At 61.6% G+C, this 23,000-nt stretch overlaps 2 protein-coding genes across 2 annotated transcripts; both read right to left on the bottom strand.

The window, feature by feature from the left end:
* Nucleotides 1–2,892: 2,892 nt before the first annotated feature.
* On the bottom strand, nt 2,893–3,279 carry QRFP (pyroglutamylated RFamide peptide). The gene has a single exon (XM_068211098.1). It carries the CDS (start codon nt 3,277–3,279, stop codon nt 2,893–2,895), a length of 387 nt encoding a protein of 128 aa, XP_068067199.1.
* A 2,013-nt stretch (nt 3,280–5,292) lies between these two features.
* Nucleotides 5,293–21,121, bottom strand: FIBCD1 (fibrinogen C domain containing 1). The gene is made up of 7 exons (XM_068211228.1): nt 20,910–21,121; nt 15,590–16,066; nt 14,536–14,695; nt 13,697–13,833; nt 8,631–8,727; nt 8,252–8,431; nt 5,293–8,004 (listed from the first exon to the last, which is right to left on the bottom strand). Exons 1-7 carry the CDS (start codon nt 20,979–20,981, stop codon nt 7,745–7,747), a joined length of 1,383 nt encoding a protein of 460 aa, XP_068067329.1. The 5' UTR covers nt 20,982–21,121; the 3' UTR covers nt 5,293–7,744.
* Between the last annotated feature and the right edge of the window lie 1,879 nt (nt 21,122–23,000).

Here is a 23,000-nt window from a genome sequence, read left to right as displayed (position 1 = left end):
TCTGCAGAGGTTCCTTTGGGTTTCTGGGATTTGCTGTTCCTGTCGTGTGTGTTGGTAGTGCTGCAGCTCTGTCTGGGGTGGGGGAACAGTGAGGGGCAGCCCATGGGCGAGGAGCCGACGAGCAGAGGCCAGGGGAGGACCAAGGGTTGTGCCTGGGCAGGGAGGGTTAGCAGGGTGTCTCATGGACAATCCCAGCAGTGGTGGCAATGCCTGCGCTGCTGTCTCGGTCCACTGGCCACGGGTAGAGGAATCCAGGGCCTGTTTGAGCCAACTCCTTATGGATTGGTGGGTGGCTGGGTTCTGAGCTCTCCACCTCCCAGAGATGTTCCGGATCTGGGTGTCCCCTCGGGGGCTGCTCCCCGCATCAGGAGGAGAGGAACTGGGCAGAGGTGTAGCTTCCTATGGGAGCTGGGTGGGAGATAGCATATCCAGTGTGCAGAGGTGGGCTTTCCAGCCCCTCAGGGGTCATTCTTGGCATGTTCCCCCTCCTTCCTCCCAGCCACACCCCCAGGATCCTGGCAGTTATTTTCCATTCACTTTTACCTCCCCTCCCCAGCATTAATCACCAAGGAGCAGTAATCAAGAGCCTGGAATGCTGCCTCTTCCCAGGCACCCTGAGGTGTGCTCAGGGGAGTTCAGGGATGCCATGGCCCCTCACCTGCCCCATATCACAGCCTGGCAGGAGCCCCTTTCCTGGCAGAGGGTGAGGAGAGTGATGGCATTGCCCTGCTGGCACCAAGTTGCCCATCAAGGAGCCCTGAGGCGTGGGAGCTGAGCCCAACTCTGTCCCACCTGCCAGGTAAGTGCTCCAATTTTCAGTGAGTTCTACAGAGGTTATTGCACATCAATCAAAGCCTCGTTATCTGAGAGCTTTTATGAGGCTGTTCTGAGCCTGTTCCTCTCTGGGACTTGAGTGCAGGAGCCCAGGCATCCCCGCAGCACTGCCCAGCAGGTTTCCTTTCCCTTCCTGCAGCAGTCAGTGCCACTTTCCCCTGCAATGATCCATCACAGCAAAGCCGGGGATTTACCGGCCCTCACTAACCCAGAGTTACTCCAAAACTCTTCCCCCTTCCTCCCTTCCATCCCTCCCCCCGACTCCAGGGCAGGGTAAAATTGATCAGTGCATGTTTATTGATGGTTTGAACACTCCAAAGAAAGGGGTAGGGGGAAGTCGTTGCCATAGAAACATCGATAAAGCTCCGTCTCCGCTGCGTGATGCGAGCGCAGCGCCTGCGTCCCGATCCAAACAGGGGGCCTTTGGTGGGGCAGGAATGGGGAGGGATGGAGATGGGTTTGGGGGTGCCTGGGGTGCGGGTCTGTGCAGGCTCAGCCGTCAGCCGTCGCTGCTGGGCTCCCCAGTGCGAGACGCTCAGGGCTGCAGGGGAAGGAGATGCCCATCCTCACCTTCGCAGCCATCGCCGTCCACTCCTGAGGGCCAAACCCTGGCATTGACTGTGTCCCTGCAGACCTGGATGAGCCTGGTCCTGTGCCTCCATTGCTTCCTGGACCTGCTCTCCCACGACTGTTTTCCCCTGGGTTCCAGCTCCTCCATTCAGCCACAGTCACTGCTCCTGCTGCCAGAACGGCTCACGCAGCACTGCATTAAGTGGTCTGTCTGCTTGATGGATATTACAATGCACCTCTTGCAGCCTGATTTAGGTTTCTTTAAAATCTTTTTACTCCCCCAGCCAAGTCCTGCCACGGTCTCTGATTTTTGAGGGTGCAATTCAGCGCTTGCAAATCATCTCCAGGCTCATTTTTGTGCCTACAATGAAATATCAGCAGTGGCTCAGTGTGTAAGTTGCTGTTAGCGCCTGCAGCAGGTAGTTAGAGCTCTGATTGCTGGTACCTCTGGCAGGCACAGAGAAAACACTGGGATTGGCAGAGCTAAATCTGCCCAAAAGAGGGGAAGGCAGTGGCTGGGCAGTGGGGCTCTTCCTGTGCTGGCTTTTGGGGCTAATGGTTCCCAAAGCTGCACCACTGGTGCCTGGAGCACCAGTGACACTGAGCACCTCTCAGTGGTCCTGGTAGGTGCAGAAGTTCTTGTTTCAGTCCTTCTGCACCCAAGTTCTACAGGAGCTACAGCTGGGATTAGGTGGTGACAAGGCCAGGAAGGGATTGGGAAGGGCCAGGCTGTCAGCAGGAGCTGGGGTGGTGACAAGGACGTTGAAGGTCAGGCATCACTATCTTGCCCTGGTGAGGAGTCTGGGACATGAGCAGGGCGGTGGGGCTGTGGCAGGGCTGGTGGTGCCAGGGCAGGCTTCTGTGCTCACACCAGGGGTTGCTAAGGACAAGATTTTCTCGAACCCTGCTGCTCTGTCCTGGTTTTGCAGGCAGGAGCTGCCTCGTGTAAGAGGCATCTTGACACCAAGCAGAATTTGCTGCCCGAGGGACTTTTCCTTAATAGGCAGGAGAGCAGCAGCTCTGTGGAGAGCTCTGAGGGACCCTCTCCTCCCTGACGGCTGGCCCTGGACTGCAGACAGTCTCTGGGGACTATCAGCACCACACCTATCCTGCTGTAACCCTCCAGCCTTGCTGCCTGGCCCTACTGGCACTGCCCGTCCCGTTGTGCCACCCCTGCTCTCAGTCAGCGCTGGAGACCCAGCACCAGGCCCTCTCCCTGTGCCCCAGCAAAAGCTGTGTGTGATCAGGGAAGGGATTTGGTGATTTCTCCTTAAGGCACCCTCCTCTTCTTCCGTTGCATCGGACGGGAACAGGGATGGGAGATCTAGAGCAGAGCTGGAGTGGAGCAAACGCAGCGTCCCCCCCTCCCCAAGGCAACCCCAGCAGCAAAACCCCCCAATACCCTTCTGTCCGAGCAAGCCCAGGTGAGACGGAGGGGAAGGACGGGACAGGGTGACCCGCAGGAGGTGAGGAATCGAGTCCAAGCTCTCATCTCCCAAAGCGGAAGGTGAAGCCCCCTTTTTTCCTGTTGTAGCCGTTGAGCTCCTCTGCCAGGTTCCCCAGGGTGCCGCTGCGCTTCTCCCCTCCCATGGGCAGCAGCTCGGGGCCCCCTCGCCCGCCCGGCCGCTGCTCGGCCCCGGCCGTGCCGTATCCCCGCAGCTCCCGGGCGATGCTCAGCAGCGCATCCAGCTCCTGGCTTCTCCTCCGCTGTGCCCCTGCCCTCCAGCCGGGACCCCGGCCCTCCGCCGCCGTTTGCCAGCCGGGACCGAGCAGAGCCGCTTCCCCGGGGTCTCCCGGCTCCCACCGCTCGCCGGCAGGGAAGCAGGCTCCCAGGCTCAGGAGGAAGAGGCAGGACAGCGAGTAGGGTGCTCTCATCTGGGGGAAGCACAGGAAGGGGAAGGAGTGTCAGTGGAGCAGCGAGCATCCTCGGGCAGCGGCTGAGGCAGCAGCACGGGCCGCCCCGGGCAGTTCCCCATCCCCGCTGCAGCACCCCCAAACCAGCCCTGCCGCCCCTGCTCGAACCCCCCGAGCTCCCACTGCTCCTTCTGCAGCCTCCACACCAGCACCCAGCCCCAGAGAGGGTCTGAGCTCCCCCCTGCCTCCTTGAGAGCTGCTGCCCTGCATGGGCAGCAGGTCCGCGCTCACAAATTGCAGCCTGGCAGCTGCTCCGCTGCTTCCAGCCGAATGCAGGGCTGGGGGCTGAGAGCCGGGCAGGGCGATGGGCTCCGGAGCTGCCCGCTGCTCTTGGAGGCACGGCGGGAGCATCACCACGAGCGGCTCCTGCCCGCTGTGCCTGGGTGGCACAGGGGCAGAGGAAGGTGCTCGGCTTTATCCCTGTGCTTGATGGGGCTCGGAGCTGCTCTGGAGAGGGGTCTGAGCAGAGCAGAAGGGAGTGAAGTCCTGAGCCTCGTGCGGTGCCGCAGGCAGGGGGTGACCCTCAGCAGGGACAGGGCTGCTCGGCCTCCCTTCCTCCTCCCACAAAGGCTCAGAAAGAGGAAACGGGTTGTATTATTATTATTATTATTATTATTATTATTATTATTATTATTATTATTATTATTATCTGGAGATATTGCCTTAGAAGCTGCTGCAGGTGCTGGGGGCCAGGCTGTCCGCTCCACACTTGCCCAAGGGGGCTGTTTCTCACTCCTGCACCAGAGCCAGGTACACTCAAGCCCCTGCCTGCCCTTCCTAACACCCCTTAGCCAGGAGGTTTCACTTCGGGCTTCACCCCTACCTTTTTCACACCTTGTCTCTGTTCTGCTTTCTCCCTTTTCCCACCCCCTTGCCCGTCATGGAGCCAAATTGCTGAGTCCCATCCTGGGGTCTGGGGGTGCTGGTGGGTCCTCAGCTGCTTCCCACCAGCCTTTGACTCCTCCTCGGCTGTGCTGCCCGTCGAGGCATGGGTGTAAGGCAGGGACGGACAGACAGACACACGGACACCGGTCACTTACCTCTGCACCTCGGTGCTGCCCAGTGCTGCCAGCCCTGGCACCTCTCTGCCCGCCCTGTGTCCAGATGAGTGGCCAGCCCGCCCTGGGCCATTAAATAGCCACGAGTGCTGATTGCCATGTCACCCCTTGGGCATGCGGCCACAGAGAGAGGAGGGTGGGATCCTCGGGGAGGGGACAGGAGCTGGTGGAGCTGCCACAATGGGAACACAGCAACATCGCTCATTAACGCGCCACCTCGTGTGGAGGAGCAGCTGGGAGCTGGCCTTGTGTCCCTGGCAGCTGTCAGGGATGCTGCTGGGATGGAGGGTCTCATCTGGGGCCACAAGTGTGTCCCCCTCATCTGGCTGGTATGTCCTTGTGTGCAGCTGTTGGGGGTCCCACCCATCCGTTTGTGCGCACAGGCACCACTGGAGACCCCTGCACCCCCAAACCTGCCCAGGGCCTGGCCCCACATGGACATGCCCACGTGCTCCCACCCTCCCTGGTCAACACACACAGGCACCAGTGCTGGAACGTGGTCCCCGAGGCACCCTGCTGTCCCCTCCAGGTCTGTCCTGGGCTGTGGCAGTGGGCAGCAGGGAGGGACTGGGGGCATCGCTCAGTGCTCTGTCCATCAGAGCAGGTCCCCTTGGCACAGACATCTGCCACCCTCCCAGTCCCAGTCCTGGGGCCACCCCAAGGTCTTGCAGGGCCTGGTTTTGGGCTGGAGCCCTGGGAAGGCTCCTCAGCCCCCTGTGTCTCCCCAGCTCTTGTTTTGCTGGGTGGTTTCAGTGTGGTGGGTGAGTTCCCAAGGATGCCATGAGCCTGGCACAGGGAAGGAGCCATCCCCCAGCACGGCGAGGAGCTGCAGTGATTCAGTGTCACTCCCTTTGCTGTCACCACAGCTGGTCCCTCCGGCCGTGTCCCCGCGCTGTCACGGCTGTCACACGGTGGGTAACGATGAGATCCTTTTATTAAGGAGTTTAGAAAGTCCACATGTACAGCGTTGGACACACTCACACACGACCTAGACTTCACAGCACTGCTACACACCACGGCCTGGCCCAGGGCTTCTCTGGGAAGGTCCATGGCCACATCCCAGACCCCCGGTCACCCCTGCCCACCCCTTTCCAGGCAGGTGTCACCACGGATGGGTTTAACCTAATCCAGGGCCACGGAGCAATGCGTGAGCTCTTGGGAATAATCCTGGGAAATCCTGCGTCTTGGCATGGATTAAATACCTCTCGTGCAAATCAAAACAAATCTCTGGGGGGTCCTGGGAGACACAGGCAGTTACACAAGGATGTGCTACCAATAAACCAACGTACAATGTCCCCTCCCTGGCAGGGCAGAACACCAGTGGAGGGGTCTGGGGGGGATGAGCCTTCCCACCCAGCACATGGTTCCATGTGCATTCCTGCCCAAAGCAGCAGAAAACCCAGCTACAGCTAACCCACCAAAATAACTATCGAAAAGTAAATATGGGTGCCAGCAGGATCCTTTCCAGAAAGGCTCAGTGGAATACAGGAAGCGCCTTGGAAGCTGTCAGGGCTCCTGCTCTTGTGCTGATGAAATGCCACTGCTGAGTTCCCCCAGTTCCCATCGTTCCAGAAAGCCGGCCTGACCAGCTGCTCTGGGCATGGATGGAGTGCGTGGAGCTGAGTGCCCTTCACTCAGAGCTCATCCTCACCTGAGGGCTCTGAAGAATCTCTCTGGCAGAGTAAAAAGCTGTGGTGATCCCAATGCATCGTTTGTGCATTTCTCTGTCAGGCAGGCAGACAGCCACTCACCCAGCAGGTGAGAGATCTTGTCCAGCACAAGATGCGGGGTGGGGAAGGCTTAAAAAAAGAAGAATCTCAGAGGGAAGTACAAACCTGGCACAGTTGGGAAGATGAGCCTTTGATCTCCCCGTGCCTTAAGCTCCCCTGGAAATGGAGACAGGGGCAGTTTTCCTCCCCTCCTCAGTCCCTCCATCTCTCTGATGGTGTTTCTTGGGGCAGGGCTGTGTTGTAGCACAGGCAGAGAAGGCAGAGAATGATGTAAAAGGTGGCAGGGTTCCGTGTGTCCCGTCTCCTCTCGGTCCAGAGCCTGCTCACATTTGGTTCTCATATTTTTTTTTTTTTTTGACAAAATCCCCCATTTGAGTCCTTCCAGGGAGCCAGCAGGAGACATCAGTCCCACAGCCCATGGCAGCTCCTGCTTGGGCCAGCTGCTGCTGCTGCTGCCCGGTTATCAGGGCCCTGCAGATGCTAAGCACCACTCGGGGCTTCTTTTTTGCAAAACCTTAACGGGATTTGAGGAAATGAAAGGCTTTGGATATCTGCAGGTGCCGAGCCAGTGCCGCAGCTCAGCCGGGGTGAAAATGAACGTGGGTGCCCAGGCCAGCAGCGAGCAGAGGGGGCTCACTGGGAGATGTGGCTGAGCTGCCCGAAGGGTCTGGGGAAAGGTCGCAGCTTTTGGATGGCAAAAGTCCGATGTGAATCTGAGTGAGTCTAGTTGGGAGGGAGGGGCTGTGAAATGCAGGCAGAGCTGTGTTGGGAAGTGAGCCTTCCTTGCCTCCTCCTGTTCCTTGTTGTGCTCCCTGTGTCCCCAGCACTGCCTAAACAGCTCCATGCCGTGCTCGGTTCTGGGTGTGCGTCCTTGCAGCGCTGATCTGGCTCACTTTGGGGTGTCCTGACCTGCTGAGAGGCTCCAGGAGTCAGGACAGGGACAAAGGGGACTAAGGAGCTGGTGGTCATCCCTCCCCAGCTGCGTTGCTCCTGCAGGGGCAGAGGAGAGCGTTCTGCAGTCCAGAGAAGGAATTGCTGGCACGGTCAGGCTGACCCAGCTGAGCCCTCCCCATCACCAGTAGCACCATGGGGGAGCTGGAGCTGTGAAGCAGCAGCCTCATCCCAGTCCTGGGGGTTTTGGGGGCCTGCAGTTCCCCATGACAGGTGCCCCCAATCCCTTGCCAGCTTGGCAAGCCCACTGCCAGGTGTCAGTGCCCAGAGCAGAGGTGGCTAGAGGTGCTCAGCCTGCCTGGGCTGCTGCATACCTCCCTCCCTCCTTCCTTCCTTCCCTCCAGGCAGCTCTTTTCCTTCCTTGCAGGACCCTGCTGGGCACCTCTGCCCAAATACCTGCATCCTCTCTGCCCCAGCCACAAGCGCAGGCCGTGGGTCACACTCTGGCCAGGACACCCGTTCTGGCTGCAGGGGAGCCACGGCAGTGGGAAGCAAAGGTCTGGCAACATCTGTGGGTGCCCAGGAGCCAAAGTCACCCTCACTGGCAGCAGATGCTCCCCAGGGGCCCCTCAGAGGTGGGCGAGCCCTCAGAGAGGATGGGGAGGATGGCAGCTGAGGGAGTGGGTCTGCAGGGTGCTGGGGAAGGGCAGGGGACTGGGCACGGTGTGGGGGGGCTGATGCCATCAGCTAATTCTCCTCCCGGATGGGCCGGATCTTCATCTCGGTGAACTTGAGGGAATACTGCCAGCCGGTCCAGGAGGACCACTCGATGCCGTCGGCGTAGGAGCTGTGGTGGCCCTTGAGGTACTGCCCGTTGAGGTTGGAGGTGTGGCAGTTGCGGTACCACCAGGCGCCGTGGTAGAAAGCGGCGCAGTTGTTCTCCGAGTGGTCGTTGTCCAGGTCCTTGGTGGTGAACTTCATCCCGTTGTGCTTCAGGAAGGAGTCACCTGTCCCAGGGGAAAGGAGTCCTGATGGGCACTTCCTGCCCTGCCCTGCCCCGTGGGGCTCCCCTGGGCACCCCAGTGGGGATCCTACAGTGGGGCTCCTCCAGCAGATGCCCAACCTTTCCCCGCCTCCAGCTCCCCGAGGCCGCAGGGATGCAGCCAGTGCTGCTGCCAGAGGACACTGGAACAGCCCAGCAAGGGGGCTTGGTGCCCATGGGCCCACGTGTGTGCCCCCATCCCGCTGCCCTACCTGCTGTCCCTGAGTAGTCGGCGATGGTGATGGGGTACCCGTCCTCCTCGGGGTCCACAGAGAAGAGCCCCACGCCGAAGCTGCCATAGTGGGCGAAGGCGGTGCCGTTGTCAAAGTCCTCCAGGTCGATGCGGAGCTCGTAGCTGCCCTGCACCGTCAGCAGGTGGATCCTCTTCAGCCCTGGCAGAGGGAAAGGGGGTGAGTGTGGGCACCCGGTGGGGATGGGGTGCCCGGGGGTCCAGACCATCACTCTCAGGACATGGGTGCTGTGCAGGGGGGGCCTCAGTGTCCCCTCCATCACAAAGAAACCCCCGACCTCCCCAGGGAAGCGCAGGCTTTGCCAGCCTGCCCAGGACGGAGCACTGCCAGCCCCACACACCTAACCAGTGCTCTCCTGTCAGCTTCCCGAAGCCGTCCCTGTAGGCTTCCCAGCCACGGAAAAAGTTCACAGAGCCGTCCTCCCGCCGCTGGAACACCTGGGGACACACAAAGAGCATCAGCTGTGGGGCTGCTCCCAGCCTGCGTGCCCCAGGCAGCCCCTCCGCTCCCCACCGTGCTGCCCAGCTCTCCCTGCCACTGCCTAATTAGACACCGGCACAAATTAAACCCTGTCGGCTCAGTGATTACACTGGGATGCTGGGGAGAGCTCCCCGGGGAAATGCTCGATCCTAGGGGTGGGTGAGCCGGTTCAGGTAAAGCCCTTCACAGGATCCTCTGTCTGAAATGTGAGCAGAGCTCAGGAAACCTGAAGCTCCTTGGGAAGTTGTCGGGCGTCCCTGGAGCGGGACACCCTACAACTGCTCCTGCACATGGGAGCAGAGACACGGAGGGCACGACCCAAGGTCTGTCCTGCAGCAGGGGCTGCCCGGCTCGCTGTGAGCTCTCCTTCCAACCGTGGGTGCTCAGAACCGTGTAAAAACCCAGCGGGGCTGATTTCTTCCTCCTGGATCTCCTTGCTTTCCTGGGCAGGCGCCCCATTATAAAACATCATCTCTGTGACAGCCTCATCAGTCTCCCAGAGAAATTAACTGTAGGGCACTGAGTGCCCTGACCCCTGCAGAGCCCCCAGATCCCAGCCAGATCCCAGGGCTCAACGCAGCTTTTCTGCTCGGAGCCTTTCCCTTTTCCTCTCCCATCTGCTCATCAGCGCGTGTGCCCTGCGTGTTTCATCCCCTTTTATCCATAGTTTTGGGTTTGATTTATTGACAGCGATCCAGAAAATGCTGCTTCATGCCCGACCATTTGAACTTAATTAAGCCTCCAGCCCTGGATTAATTGCATTAAAGTTGGCTGAGCAAGCCTGCCCCACTCCCTCCAAGCTCTGCGCTCCCGAGGCCGTGGTGGGGACAGCTGGGGCGCTCGGTGATTTAGGCAGAACCCTCCCAGGCTCTGGCAGCCCAGGGGCCAGAGCACCCCATCTTCAGAGCTGGGCTGTGCTGCCGAGCCGAGCTTCCAGCATCCCAGGACTGGGGAATGTGGATGAGCCCTGAAGTCGGCTGGAAAGTCACCATGCTTTGCTCCCCCTGGCTGCTTCTGCCCTCCCGCACAGGGTTTCATCCTGGCATGTGAAGCTGAACCACCTTGTGAACCTCTCACTGTTTGCCCTTCCACAGATGGGCATTTTTGGGGCTGGGTGTGCTGGCCGAGGCTCCGGCACACTCCTCGGCATGGCACAGCTCTGATCCTGCTGTACTTACCTTCTAGAATTAGAGCCTTAATTTTTATCCCCGCGTTGAGCACTTGAGAAGCTGTGGTTAAGCCCATTTAAAGGGGCTTTCTTCAGGCTTGCTGGGAAAGGGGGACAGCGTGGCTGGACAGGGGCCCGAAGCTGATTTTCCCCAGCCACCATCGGCTCCGTCGCTGGCGTGTGAGGAAGGCGGTGGCTGCAGCACCAGGGCTGCCTCTTAATCGGCTTTGACCCACAGTTGTAAACAGGCCAATTGCCTGAGTGGTGCCCGGGGAAGCGAGTGGGACAGGGCTTCACTGCCTGAGCCTTGACACGGCTCAGGAATCACCCCAGGTGAAGCCTTCAGAGCCCCACTGCCCACCAGGCTCAGTCCCAAGGGGGCTTGAAACCAGGTCGGTTGCTGGTGAGTGCTGGAGATCCTGTGTCCTCCCAAGTCTCCTGCTCCATCCTCATCATCTCTCATGCACTGTCCCTTCTGTGCCTCTTCTGTGCGCCCACCACGTGCAGGCAGAGCTGTGGGAGCCTCCTGATCACCCTCTGGGAGTGCTGGGAATGCTGGGTGCACCAGTGACCCGCAGGCTCATCGTGCTCCCAGCCCTGCCTCGCTGCTCTTTTCCTCCTCATCAAATATGCATCACCCCCCTCTTAAGCAAAAAGGATTTCCCTCCTTTCTTTAAAGGCAAGGCTGAAATATTTATCTCCCTCATTCTCTGCCTCCTCCAGTTGCCCCTGTGAGGCAGGGACAGGCTCCTGCAAAGCCACAAACCCAGAAAAGTGGGTTAAAAGCAGAGAAAAGTGGGAGCACCCACCTGTGCCTGCCATGGCAGCTTCCTCTCCCTCAGCTCCACCAAACTCCTGGTGGGCTTGAAACGCCCAGTCTGGGGACATGCTCAGCCACATCTTCTCCACCACCACAGAGCTCAGGCTCCTGGTCCAGTTTTGGCAGCTGTGGCAGAGACCCCACAGCCCTGTCCCCAAGGTGTCCTCTGAGCCCTGTCACAGCAGGGAGACCATCTTTGGGCTCAGCCAGGGAGAAAGCTCTGAGCAGTGCAGAGCCAGTCCCGTGGGACAGCCTGTGAGCACCACAGCTGGCAGCACTGCCCGTCCCAGGAGCTGCTCCTGCCTGGCCCTGCCAGCAGAATTGTCTTGTCCCTGTTTGTGGTGACACATAAGCCACCTCCTGTGGGAACAGAACGTGTTCCTGTGGCTCCTCTCAGCCCCTGCCTGTGGTTTACCCCAGCCCAGTGTCAATGCCCAGTGTCTGCTCAGGCCCGTCCCTCTCCAGGACCCCTCCAGCGGGGGATGAACAGGCTGGTGAGGCTGTCCCCACCAGTGTCCCAGCACAGCAGGTACCCCTGAAGCTGGAAGCTGTCACTTTATGTCACCACAGCCCTCATCCTGCTGGCACAGCCCTTTCTTCTGCATTCTTTGGCTTTCCCACCATTTCCCAGCACACACTGTACATGGAGGTGATGCTGAGGCACACAGAGCACTGCTGCTCATGGAGCTGAGGTGCTGATCCCAGGGGATTTTGCCCCAAATGAGGAGCAATGGAGGCTCGGGGGCACTGGGAGGAGTGTGGGGCATTTCCAAAGACATTCTGAAGACAACATCATATGAAAAGACAACTTTTTGAGCCCTCCTGTGATGCTGAGCCTCCCTTAACCTCTAGCATGCCATTATCACTTTAAGAAAGAGCCAGAGGCGAGTGTCAGGGGCAGAGCTGGGCTGGGCAGTCACAGGGCACTCACTGCAATCCCAGGCAGGGCTGGGCACAGGATACAGATGCTCCCATCAGCACCGGTGGGCACTGTCCCGGATCCACATCCCCAGCAGCAGCAAACGTGGCCCCGCTGCTGGTGGGCTGGACCCAGGGGGCACAAAACAGCCGTGCCTTGCTCAGCCTTCCCCAGGACGGGGACAGGGAGCTGCCTCTGTGGATCATGCTTTGGGGACAGCGAGGTCCTGAACTCGTCCCCCTGCCCCCGTCCCCATGGCCTCTGAGCTGTCCAGGCAGCCTAAAGCTGAGCTCAGCAGCTCCCAAGCTCCCGAGTCAAAATTGATTCAGCTGCTGCCATCGCTTCCACCCACCCACCCACATGCAAATAAACCCAAATGTCAGGAGTAATCGCTCCAGAGAGGAGGAGAGGAAGGGAAGGGAAGGGAAGGGAAGGGAAGGGAAGGGAAGGGAAGGGAAGGGAAGGGAAGGGAAGGGAAGGGAAGGGAAGGGAAGGGAAGGGAAGGGAAGGGAAGGGAAGGGAAGGGAAGGGAAATTTCCCAGGCTCTGCCCCACGGCACCCAGCTGTGCCATGGCTTACCTGGAGCCTGGATCAGCCAGTGCCCCCACACCCCCAGCCCCCGGAGATGGCTGAGACAATCCCTGCACCCAAGGGACAGGAGGCACGTTTGGGACCCTCTGCTGCAGAGCAGCCCCAAGAACCCGGGGTGTGCACCCTCAGCCCAGCTCTGGCTGTCTCTGGGTCGCTGGGATCCAACGCCTGGTTTGGCTCCTGGCCCCATCACGACAGGGCAGAGCCGAGGTGTCTGTGCCACTCCAGTCCCAGACCCTCCCGGTGCTGCTGGGCTTAGAATCACTCACTGTGCCCCCTCCCCAGCCCAGCCCGAGCCCTCCCGCCTGCAGCAGCTTTAAATAAGCCTCTGAGCGTCTCGCTAATCACCTTGGGCTGCTCTTCAGGCTTGGCTGGGGCTGGTGGAGGCTGTACAGACTGTGCATGGGGTTTGCAAGGACCCTCCGCACCTTGGGGAGCCAGAAGGGTCCCCCTCTCCCCTCTGTAGGCCCCCGAGAACTGAGGTCCCTGGCTGTGATGTGCCTCAGTTTCCCCACTGGAGCTGCAGATGCCAGCCACCCGGACACCACAGGTTCCTCCTGCCCAGGGTGGGCTCTCAGAGGTCGAAGGCTCATCAGCCCCTGAGGGCAGGGGGGCTAAGCTCCCTCCTGGCCCTGTTCAAAGCTGCTTAGGGGAATCAGATCGTGGGGATTTGTTTCCTAGAGCACCCAGCTGGAGGGGTGCTGGCCAGCTCGGCTCACCCAGCGTGTCCTCAGGGCAGAGGCTGCCTGCCCACCCCTCCTGGTGAGACCCCACCACCTCCTGGGACCCCCTCTCTGTCCTACTGGCACGCCAAGTGGTGCCCTCCAGGGTAGGGGGAGCTGCTTACACCCATCTGCTCCCTGGGGCAGTGGGGGGCTGCAGGCTGGGGGCTGGCAGAGCCGTGTCCCCCAGCCCCTGCTCCCCACCCCCATTGCCGGGATTACGGGCTCATCGCGGCCGCCGTGGCAGAGTGAATCGGACAGGGAGTGAATCAGCAGAGCACCCGAGGTGCCCCAGGCACCCCGGCCTTAGATGAGGCCAAACGTGCGGGTTTGGGGTCTGCCCTGAACCCCAGCACCACCTCACTGGGTCCACGAGGAAAGCACAGCCACACTGTGCCCCGACCACACTGTGCCCTGCTGAGAAGGACGAATTCCAGAGGTGGCATCCAACTCCCTGCCTGAAAGCCCCTCCAGCTCCGGCCACGCTCCCCAGTCCAGGGCAGGCACTGGGCTCCAGCTCAGGGTTCTGCCTGGCACCACTGGGAAGCTCTGGGTGCACAGCCAGGCCCCCTTGGCATGTATTGCCTCTCCTGATGACACCTCCAAGTGTCCAAAGTGACATCTCCCACGCCCCGCAGCCCGGCACAGGGCCAGCCCGTGGCCAGTGGTGCTATCACCCAGTGTCCCCAGCTCGGTGGCAGCTCACCGTCCAGCCGCCCCCGTCCGTTGTCATGTCACAGTAGACCTGGAAGCCGTCAGGGTAGTGGGTGGGGAAGATGGAGTAAATGCCATCCTCCTGCTGTCCACTCGCATAGACGTCAAAGCAGTCTCGGGGCCGGGAGCCTGCAGCGTGCCATTGGGATGGGGTGGGACGAGGGGAAAGCTGGTTAATTAATGGTCTAATTTAATGTCTTGCCATTTCTTCCAGGCTCCCAGCCTTGCTTCCAGCTCTAGTTGCCAGCTTGGTGCTACTTTGCTCTTTCCCTCCCTTCTCCTCCGATGCTCAGGGCGAGCAGTGCCAAGGGGGATGCCACCACCGTGGGGACTCCCCAGCAGCTGGCAGGGACTGACCTCATGTCCCTGTGAGATGGCAAGGGTGAGCTGGGACCCAGATGGGGACAAGGGGGAGCCGGTGCCCAGGGAGGCTGTGGGCACGTGCTCCCAGCTCCAGGACAGGCTCACTCAGCTGCATCTCAACCCAAGGCTGAGGAATGTGACTGTTTATCCATGCAGGGCCACCCTCCACACCCGATGGAGGTGAATGCTCTGCCTGTGTCCCTGCTACCCTCTGTGGGAGCAGATGGGTTTGCAGGGGTGTGAAGGGGCTCTTGGGCTGGTTTATGGACAACTGGGAGCTGCACGGTGAGAACTCCGCCTTCCAGGACACACCTTTCCATCTCCCTCCTTCTCCACCTCCTTGGCAGCCCCTGCACTGTATTAAATCCCTTCTCCAGGATGGTTCGCCCCATGCTGGGTGGTTTCTCCCTCCCAGGAGCGGCCCCAGGCACATCCCTCTCCCCAGGGACCGGCAGGGATGGCACTCACCGTTGGAGCAGCCCCGGGGCCGTGCTCCCCTGGCCGGAGCTCGCTGCAGGTCAGCCTTGAGCCGGGGCCGGGCCCCACCGCGCTCCTTCTGCAGCGTGTCCAGGACGTCACTGACAGAGCTCACCAGCCGAGCCATGTTGGTCTGGCTCTCTGAGAGCAGCTGTGGGCAGGGCACACACAGGGGGACACTGAATTGTGGTTAAATGGTTAAATCCCTTCCGCATCCCAGCCCCTTGACCACTCTGCTCAGCAATGCCAGGGTATGGGCTGGTGGGGACATAAATCCACAGCAGATCCCATTAAACATCTCTGTTGCTTTTTGGCAGGGGTCAGGGTCCAGATAAGCACCAGGGAGGAGAAATCCCCAAACCTGGGTGCATTGGTGCTGCAATCCCATGGGATAAAGAGCATCTCTGGGCAAAGGACAGGATGACGGAGGCGGCAGGAATAGCCGTGTCCTGAGGCAGCCGCCAGCTCTTATCGTTCCCTGAGGTGACCCAGGCTGGGACAGTGACACAAGGTGGCTGTGGCAGAGCATCAGGATGGGGAGAGAAGCGAAGCAGCGAGAAACAAGCAGCTCTGGGCAGAGGGAGTTGAGTACCAGAAGGGTCAGGCATGGAACACCCAGCCATGCCCTGGATCTTGCTACGACACCTGGCAGACCCCTGGCATACTCAGGTAAGCATTTCAAACAGCTCATTGGCTGGGAGATTTTGGGGACTGTAAAGAGAGGGGACTGATTGCTGCATGAACTGCCCTTGGAAAGGTTCTGTGTTGTGCTTGGCTCTGACTGGAGCTCTGAAACTGGACCTGGAACTGGGACACCCACAGTGTGGGAGGCTGCACACCTGGCTCACTGGCACTGGGGTGGTTTGGCAGAGAGACTTCCCAGCTTCCAATTCCCAAGCACTCGCCTTCAACCTCAGCTCCTTCTCCTAGAGCTCTTCCCTGGATGCTGTGGGCAGGGGCTGCGAGCAGCCAAGCCCCCAGGGACATTGGGACAGGGAGTTCCATCCCCAGGGAGCCCTGCCTGGCACTGCCAGCCCCGGCTCACCTGGATGAGCCTGCCCTGCTCTCCCTGCAGGTTGCTGAGCTCCTGCCCCATGGCGCTGTGCCCCTTCTTGAGGCCGTCGCAGTCGGCACGCAGCTGCACGGCGTGGGTCAGCAGCTTGGCCACCTCGTCCGCCACGGTGACCAGCAGGGCCTTCTGCTGACTCTTGGTGGCCTTGGCCTCGGCGTCGTGGTCGGTGACGGCGCGCAGCAGGGAGGTCTGCAGCCCCTCCATGCGGCCCAGGGTGCCGGCAGCGCTGGGGCAGTTGGGGTCGATGAAGATGTTGATGCGGGAGCTGTCGGCTTTCTCGATGGTCACCAGCGCGTTGGCCTCCTCGGGGTTGGTGCTGATGACAGGGGGCGACTCGGTGACGGGCGTGTGGTAGTGGTTCATGAAGAGGATGGCTCCCGTGACTGTCACCGCCAGGAGCACGGCCACCGAGAGCAGGACGGTGCACAGGATGTAGCCACAGCTCATCCTCTGCGGGCAGAGACACAGACACGCCATCAGCACCCCTCTGGACAGCCCCATCCCCTTCACCCCAGAGGTAGGCTCTGCACGGGCTTTGGGGTCTGGCAATGACATTGGCCGTGGGGGTGGGTGGCGGCAGAGGAGGGAGGGTGGGGACCCCAGGGAGCCCTGCGGCTCTGGCAGGGACACAGAGGCCACGGGCGAACACCGAGCGAGCAGAGCAGCCAAGCCCGCCTGGGAGCGGGGTATGAAATAATAACGAGAGCGAAGGCACGGCAGCCGCCGGCTCCCGCTGGCATGTTTTATTTACAGCAGTGATCCTCGGCTGGAGCAGCCCTGGCTCCCCGGGAGATGTGTGGGGGGCTCCCTGCTGCTCAGGGCACAAACGTGGGGAGAAGAAGGGAAAACACATCGTGTCCCTCACAGCAGGGACCGCAGGAAGAGCAGCAAGGGTAGCTGTGGGTCAGTGCTGGGGTCACGTTGCCCTGAGTATCGTGGGGACCTGCTCTGCAGAGGGCAGCTCTCAGCTATGGCAGGCAACTTATCTTCATCTCCCTTGTCACCTCATTTCCTGCTGGAGAGGGCAGAGCTGCTCCCAAAGCCTTTGGATCCGTCCCAGAGCCTCCCGGCAAGGGAGAGTTGCTGTGGGAAAGGTCTCTGACCCCCCCAGACCCTCTGGCAGCTCTGCTGCTGTTCAGACCCATCAGCTCAGCCCGTGGGACCTGCTCCATGCCCACCAAGAGCCTTTTCTCCCTGCAAAGCCTGAAGTGCCAGCACAGTCAGTGCAGAGCGGGTGAGCTGCGCCCCAATCCCATCGGCTCCTGGTCTCCCTCCACCTCCCCTGCTCGTTACACCTGCAGGACAGAGGCTGTGATTTTCCCCTGACCCTGGCCGCAGCTGTCACAAGGAATTGCAGGGCTGGCAGCAAACTGCAGATTCAGAGAGACAAAGACTATTTTCCCCAGAAACGAGGGGAAAATTGCTGCATCTGCAAAGATTTCCCAGGCCCTGTCCCCTCCCGTGCACATCTATCTGGAGTGACACCTTCCTTCAAGCACCCTTCATTTCATTCCATCTCACACAACCATTTGCATTAAGGTGACCCCAGCTGCAGCGGGGCTGGCTGGGGGGCTGGGGATGCCCCACCAGCCCCCGGGTATGCTCTGGGTTCCTCCCCCTCTCCATGGAGTGAGGCTGCAGATGCAAACAGCACTGGACTGACTGGGAAGCCACCTGCAGGGAGCTCTGTGAGGAGACAACCCCAGGCTCAGCCCCTTGGCACAGGTTAAAAGGAGATGTCAAAGGCAATAAGGGAAACTCTGGGCAAGCAGGGGGTTGAGGAGTTTGCCTGGTGTGTGCAGACACAGAGCCCTGACTTGGGGGCACCGGGGACACCCAGGAGCAGCAGGATGGTGGCAGGCAGAGGTGGGAGATGCCCATTGCTCAGATCCTTGTGTGGACACCCAGGACCTGGGCTTAGCTGGGCCTCTCAGCACCCTGCAAGCACAGAAGTGACAGGAGGGATGGCTGCTGACCAAGGGCCAATGTCTGGTGGTTTGGGATCTACAGGGTGAGCAGGGACCCTGTCCCTGTGGTTGTCCTGGCTGTGACAGCACCCTCATCTCCAGGACTTTGTGCCCTCCCGCGCTGCTGCTGCTGCTCCCCACGATGCTGCCATGCCCAGCTGGAGGGGCACATGGAGGAGCTGCAGAGCCCGAGGGTCCCCTCTGGGCAATGAGAGCTCCCAGAACAGAATGAACGAGGCTCCACTTCCCGGCTGGGAAATCCCACAAATCCCAGCACACAAATCCCAGCTGGGCTGTAACACACCAAAATCTTGCAGCTCTGCCCAGGTGTACCACCACACTGGGAGCTGTATCCAGCTGTTTTCCAGCCTTCAAGCCCCAGAATCACTGCCCTCCCTCTGGCAACAGGAACTGGGGGCCAATCCCCTTCCAAAGTGATCCCCTCTGCTTGCGACTGCAAGATCCTGAGTGGCGGCAGCTTCAGGAGTCCCACGGCATTTTGCTGGCAGGTTGTGTTACCTGGCAACCTGCAGTGGGGAGAGGAGGCAAACTCAGCCAGTGGCACCAGCAGCACTCCAAACTGGAGTGGGGGTCCCCCCAAGCCCCTCCAGCAAAGCAGCACTGCAGCAGCGTGCCCAGCTCTGGTATGGGACCCTGCAGATACCCCCTGCCACACGCTCCTGCCTCACCATGACCACAGCTCTCATGATCCCTAGGGTTCCTGCTGTCTGTTCCATGGCCTCAAGCTCCTGGAATTCTTGCCAAGACTTTTGGACAGCCGTAAGACATCCCCCTGCCCTGGTTATCGATGTTCCCCTGGGGATATCCATTGGGCTGGAGGTCCCAGTGTCTCCTTCCTAAGGAGAGCAGAAGCTGTGAAACTGAGTGGTGCTTGGGATGAGCAGATCTTCACTTGCAAACCTGCTCTGGAGACTGGGAGGGGCCTTCAGGTAGGACCTAAGGGATGGTTGTGTCCCTGGTGAGTCGGGCTGTCCAAGCCCTGCACTGGCACAGGCAGTAGATCTACGCTTGGTCACCCATGGGGGCTGGGTCCTTGGTGACCCAGCCACACTTTGTGAGCAGCTCTGGAACCCTCAGGACCCTCGAATCAGCCCCCAGCCCACTCAGCCAGCCAGACTGGCTGTTCAGGGATGGGGACAAGCAGCTCCAGCACATGCAGCCTGTGGGACGGGAAGGACACCAACTGGCTTGTCCCCAGGGCACCCAGAGGTGGGTGGTCCCTGGAGAGCATGGATGGAGAGTCGTGGCAGGAGAGGTTGAGCTCTGCCCTGGGAGATGCTTTGAGATGAGGAGGTCCCCTTTGCTCCTGCCAAAATCCCTGCTCCTCTCCAGCTCAGCAGACAAGCGCTGCTGTGGGATGGGAGGCAGCGGTCCTGCAGCCGGGCTGCTCTGCCCCTGGGCTGTGCCCTCAGCCAGGGACGAACCAGAACCTGTGCTCTGCTTCCCAGGCAAGTGGACACTGTGGTTTGCATCACCCAGGCTCAGCTGCTGGTGCAAACTTTAGTCCAGGTACCAGCACCTCCCTGCCCGGGTCCACCCAGCGCTGCAGACGCCCCAGGGCAGCGAGGGTCCGTCCCCCACCCCGAAGCTATCGCTCATTCAGAGCTGCCTGAGCAGCTCAGTTTGCATCCTTGCTCTGTTCCACTGCTCCGTCCCTCTCCACCCTCGCTGCCCATCCCGCCCTGCTGCTCCGCCTGGCTGGGGGCCGCAGCCCCCGTCCCCTCGCCCTGGGCCGGGGCTGTGTCCCAGGCGCCGCCCGCGCTCCCCGCGGGCACGGAGCGGGTGAACTGAATCCCGCTCCCGTTTTCCTGCTCTCCTCCGTCACCCAGAGCCTGCCTGCGACCGCTCCCACGGCACGCCACACTCTGCGGATGGGGAAGAGGAGAGGAGAGAGGACGGGAAGGATGGCGAGCGCTCTGTGGGTGAGCACGCAGGCGGGCTGGGATGGGATTCCACCGGAGCTTGCGGGAGCTGGGACCGCAGCACCGGCTGCACGGCAAACTCTGTGCATCCTTTGAAACCCACCGTGAACCATCCAGCTCCGCGCTGCGTTGTCCAGCCCCCCACGGGCGGTGGGGCTGGATGCATCCTGCCCGAGTCGCCCTCGGGGCCGCAAAACCGGGGGGATGGCAGCTCCGAACGGATGGCACTGCCCGAATCCCTGCATGCAGGGGCTGTGCACAGGGAGGGAGCTCTCCAGGGAGGGAAGGGCAGGCTGATCTGCCTCTCGGGGGGTCAGGGGTCTCCCGGGCTGCGCAGCCCCTCTCCAGTGAGGCGCGGAAGGGAGAAGTCAGGCAGAAGCCCCTCTCTTGCCTTGCTGCGGGTGTCAGGGGACAGGAAAGTGGCGGACCTGGGGTCGAGCGTGTCTCACGGCTGCTCCCCCTAGCCTTGCCCAGCTCCTGGGCTCCGAGGTAGGGCAGCACTGCCAGCTCTCGGCCCCTTCCCTTCACTCACAGGCTCGCTGGAGATTTGCTGTCCTCCAGCTCTTCGCAGACACGTTTGCCCATAGTCCGCACTCCTTCTTCCCACCCTGCCCGCGCTCAGCGTGCATCCATGCCGGTGCCTATCCCTACAAGTGTCCAGGGCCAGGCTGGATGGGGGTTTGAGCAACCTGATCTAGTGGAAGGTGTCCCTGCCCGTGGCAGGGGGGTTGCGACTGGGTAATCTTTAATGCCCCTTCCAAGCCGAACCGTCCTGGGTTTCTCGGGCTGCCTCCCTGCTCGGCCGTGCCCGGTGGCTGGCGGCCGGCCACGCCGGGCTGGCGGAGCTGGCACACGTGCAGCGGGATGTGCAAACAGGCTCCGGCACGTGCCGGATCCCCCGCGTGTCACCGCAGGCTCTGCCGCCGCTCCACCGCACCCCGCCGCAACGCCGGCCTCCCCCCAAAACCCAGCGGGGCTCCTGGACGTTAGGAGCCGGTCGAGCGGCCGGGAGCCTCCGAACCGGGAGGGATGGCTCCGGCTGCAGCGCGGAGCTGAGATGCCCAAATCCCTTTTAAAGGGTTATTTAAGCAGTTTAGAGCGTGTAGCGGTTCAGCAGAGGCGTGTGGCAGCCCCGGAGCATCGCCCGCTGCCCGGCCGGGGCAGCCCCGGGGCTGGGAGGGAGCCCTGGCCGCAGGTTAATAAACACATTAATTGGGAGGGGGTGAGGAGGTGCAGCCCGGGGGGCAGCACGGGGGGGGGACAGGGGGGCAGCTCGCCACGCTGGGGTTCGTCGGGAGAAAAGCTCGCTGGGGACACTGGGGGGTCGCTGGGACCCCCGGGCTGGTTGACCCCCCCCTGCCCCCCTCGCCCCCCGCCCCGTACCTGTGATTTCTCCTGCTGCCCATCCTCAAGTTGCGAGGCTCCTCCCACGGTTTTCCAACGCTCGTTCCCCATCGCGCCGCCAACTTCCAGCCCAAGTAAGTGCCCGGACCCCCACAAGCCCCCCCAAACCTCCTCCCCGGCGGCGCAGCCCCCGGCCCGCCCGCGCTGCCCGGCTGGCCGCGGCGGAGGACGGGCGGCGGCGGCGGCGGCGGAGGAGGAGGAGGAGGAGGAGGAGGAGGGAGGGAGGAAGAGGAGGGAGGGAGGACACGGGCACGGACACGGGGGTGGATCTTCCCTCCCCGCCCGCCCCGATCCCCCCCGGGGCTCCCCCGGCCCCGCTCCGGGCACCCCGCCCGGTGATGCCCTGGGGGATCTCCCCGCCCCCCCCAGCACCGCCCGCCGCCCCCCGGTCGCCCCAATCATTCCGGACCCGGAGCCGAACCACCCCCCCCTCCAGCCCCGGGCTCCGCAGCTGCCCAGATGTGGCAGCGCAGCTGGAGGAGCTGCAGCAGGTAAGGCAGGGGCTGGTACCAGCGGGATCAGGGGTGCCGCAGGGGCCCGGGAGGGAGAGCGGGGGGTGCCCCCGGAACCCGCTCACCCCCTTCCCAGAGATACGCCCCTACAGCCTCCAGTGGAACACCCCAAGCTGGTGAGGCTCAGTCCCATCGGTGGGCAGAGATGGGCAGGGTGCTGGGCGGGGGAGGCGGAGAGGGTGGCATTGCCATCGCCACCCCCCCAGCCTTTGTGCCCAAGGGTAGCCAAAGTGCTGGGAGGCTCTCTGAGCAAATCCCAGCGCGCTCTGGGAAGCTGCTGCTGGCGGGGCGAGGCAGCAGCCGCTCCCACCCCCTCCAGGGTCACAGCGATGCCCAAGCCCCAGCGTTCCCAGCCCAAAGCCGTGGTGCTGGCCCTGCGTGCCAGGGCTCCCTCCCGGCCTGATGGGCCACCACTCCCGTGTGGATGTGGTTTTCCTTCCCATAGCTTTGCCGCACCTCCCGTAAATCTTTTATTTGCCACTTGTCTGACCTGCGGGCAGGAGCGTTGCTGAGAGGTTCAGAGGAGCATCGTGAGAGCAGCGATGGCTCAGCGCTGCTTCAATCCGGCTGGGGGGAGGCTGAGTTCTCTCTCCAGGCTGAGAATCCCCTGGGAAACCTCCGGGGCAGCCCTGCAGCCCCTTGTCCTGCAGCATGAGGCTGTCCCCTGGGCAGGCGGCACCCCCCAAACCCCTCCGGGTCTCTGTCCCTGGAGCTCAGCCCCGGTCGCGACCTCCCAGCAGCTCCCATGTGGCTTCACTGGGGTGGGAGCTGCCTGCCTGTGGGGGCAGGTGTGACACAGGGGTGGCAGGTTGCGTGTGTGGTGGACTCAGGGTTTAAGCAGCTTCTCTCCAGGGCACACGCCCTATTTTGGGAACAGCTGGATGCATGATGGGCTGGCAAATATTCCCCAAGAGCTCTCTGGGGCGGGGAGGGGAGCACAGGCGCTGCCTCAAGCCGTCGGTACCTGTGTGTGTGTGGGGTGTGTGCATTGTCTCCCGGCCAGGTGCAAATCCTGCCTTTGGCTGCAGAGATGTTTTGTGTGGATTTACCGGGCGATGCTCGTGGCTGGCAGCCCAGCTCCTTCCCCATGGACGGTTTTCAAGGACTTCCCTTTGCAGCCGAGACCGGCCAGCTCGTTCCACTGGTGCTCTGTGTGCCCACACCAGCCGGGCTCAGCTCCCCGCTCCACTCGCCCGTGCTGGAAGCAGGAGGCGCTGGCCCCCGGGAAGCAGTTTAAGCTGAACTCCAAACAATAAAAACTTATCATTAAAAAGAAATGCATCTTGGCTTCATGTGGCCTGGCAGCGCGGGGAGGAGTGATTCAGTGGCTTGTCAGCCCTGGGCGTTAGGCACGCCGAGCTGCACAACTGGACACTCTCCAAGTCCAGCAACTCATTTTCTGCAGATGGAGCCGGGACCGTGCAGCGGGCTGACGGTTCATTTGCAATCCAACATACCTTGACATAAGCCACAGCCGAATCGTGGAGGTGGTGCAGGATGGGATGCCTGGGAGCCCGCTGGCCGGGCTGTGCCAGCAGGGCTGGCCCCTCGCAGCCCT

The sequence above is a fragment of the Anomalospiza imberbis genome, chromosome 21 (assembly GCF_031753505.1).
Source record: "Anomalospiza imberbis isolate Cuckoo-Finch-1a 21T00152 chromosome 21, ASM3175350v1, whole genome shotgun sequence".
NCBI lineage: Eukaryota > Metazoa > Chordata > Aves > Passeriformes > Viduidae > Anomalospiza > Anomalospiza imberbis.
The sequence above is the reverse complement of the archived record's forward strand: the minus strand, read 5'-3'. Positions and strand labels throughout refer to the sequence as shown.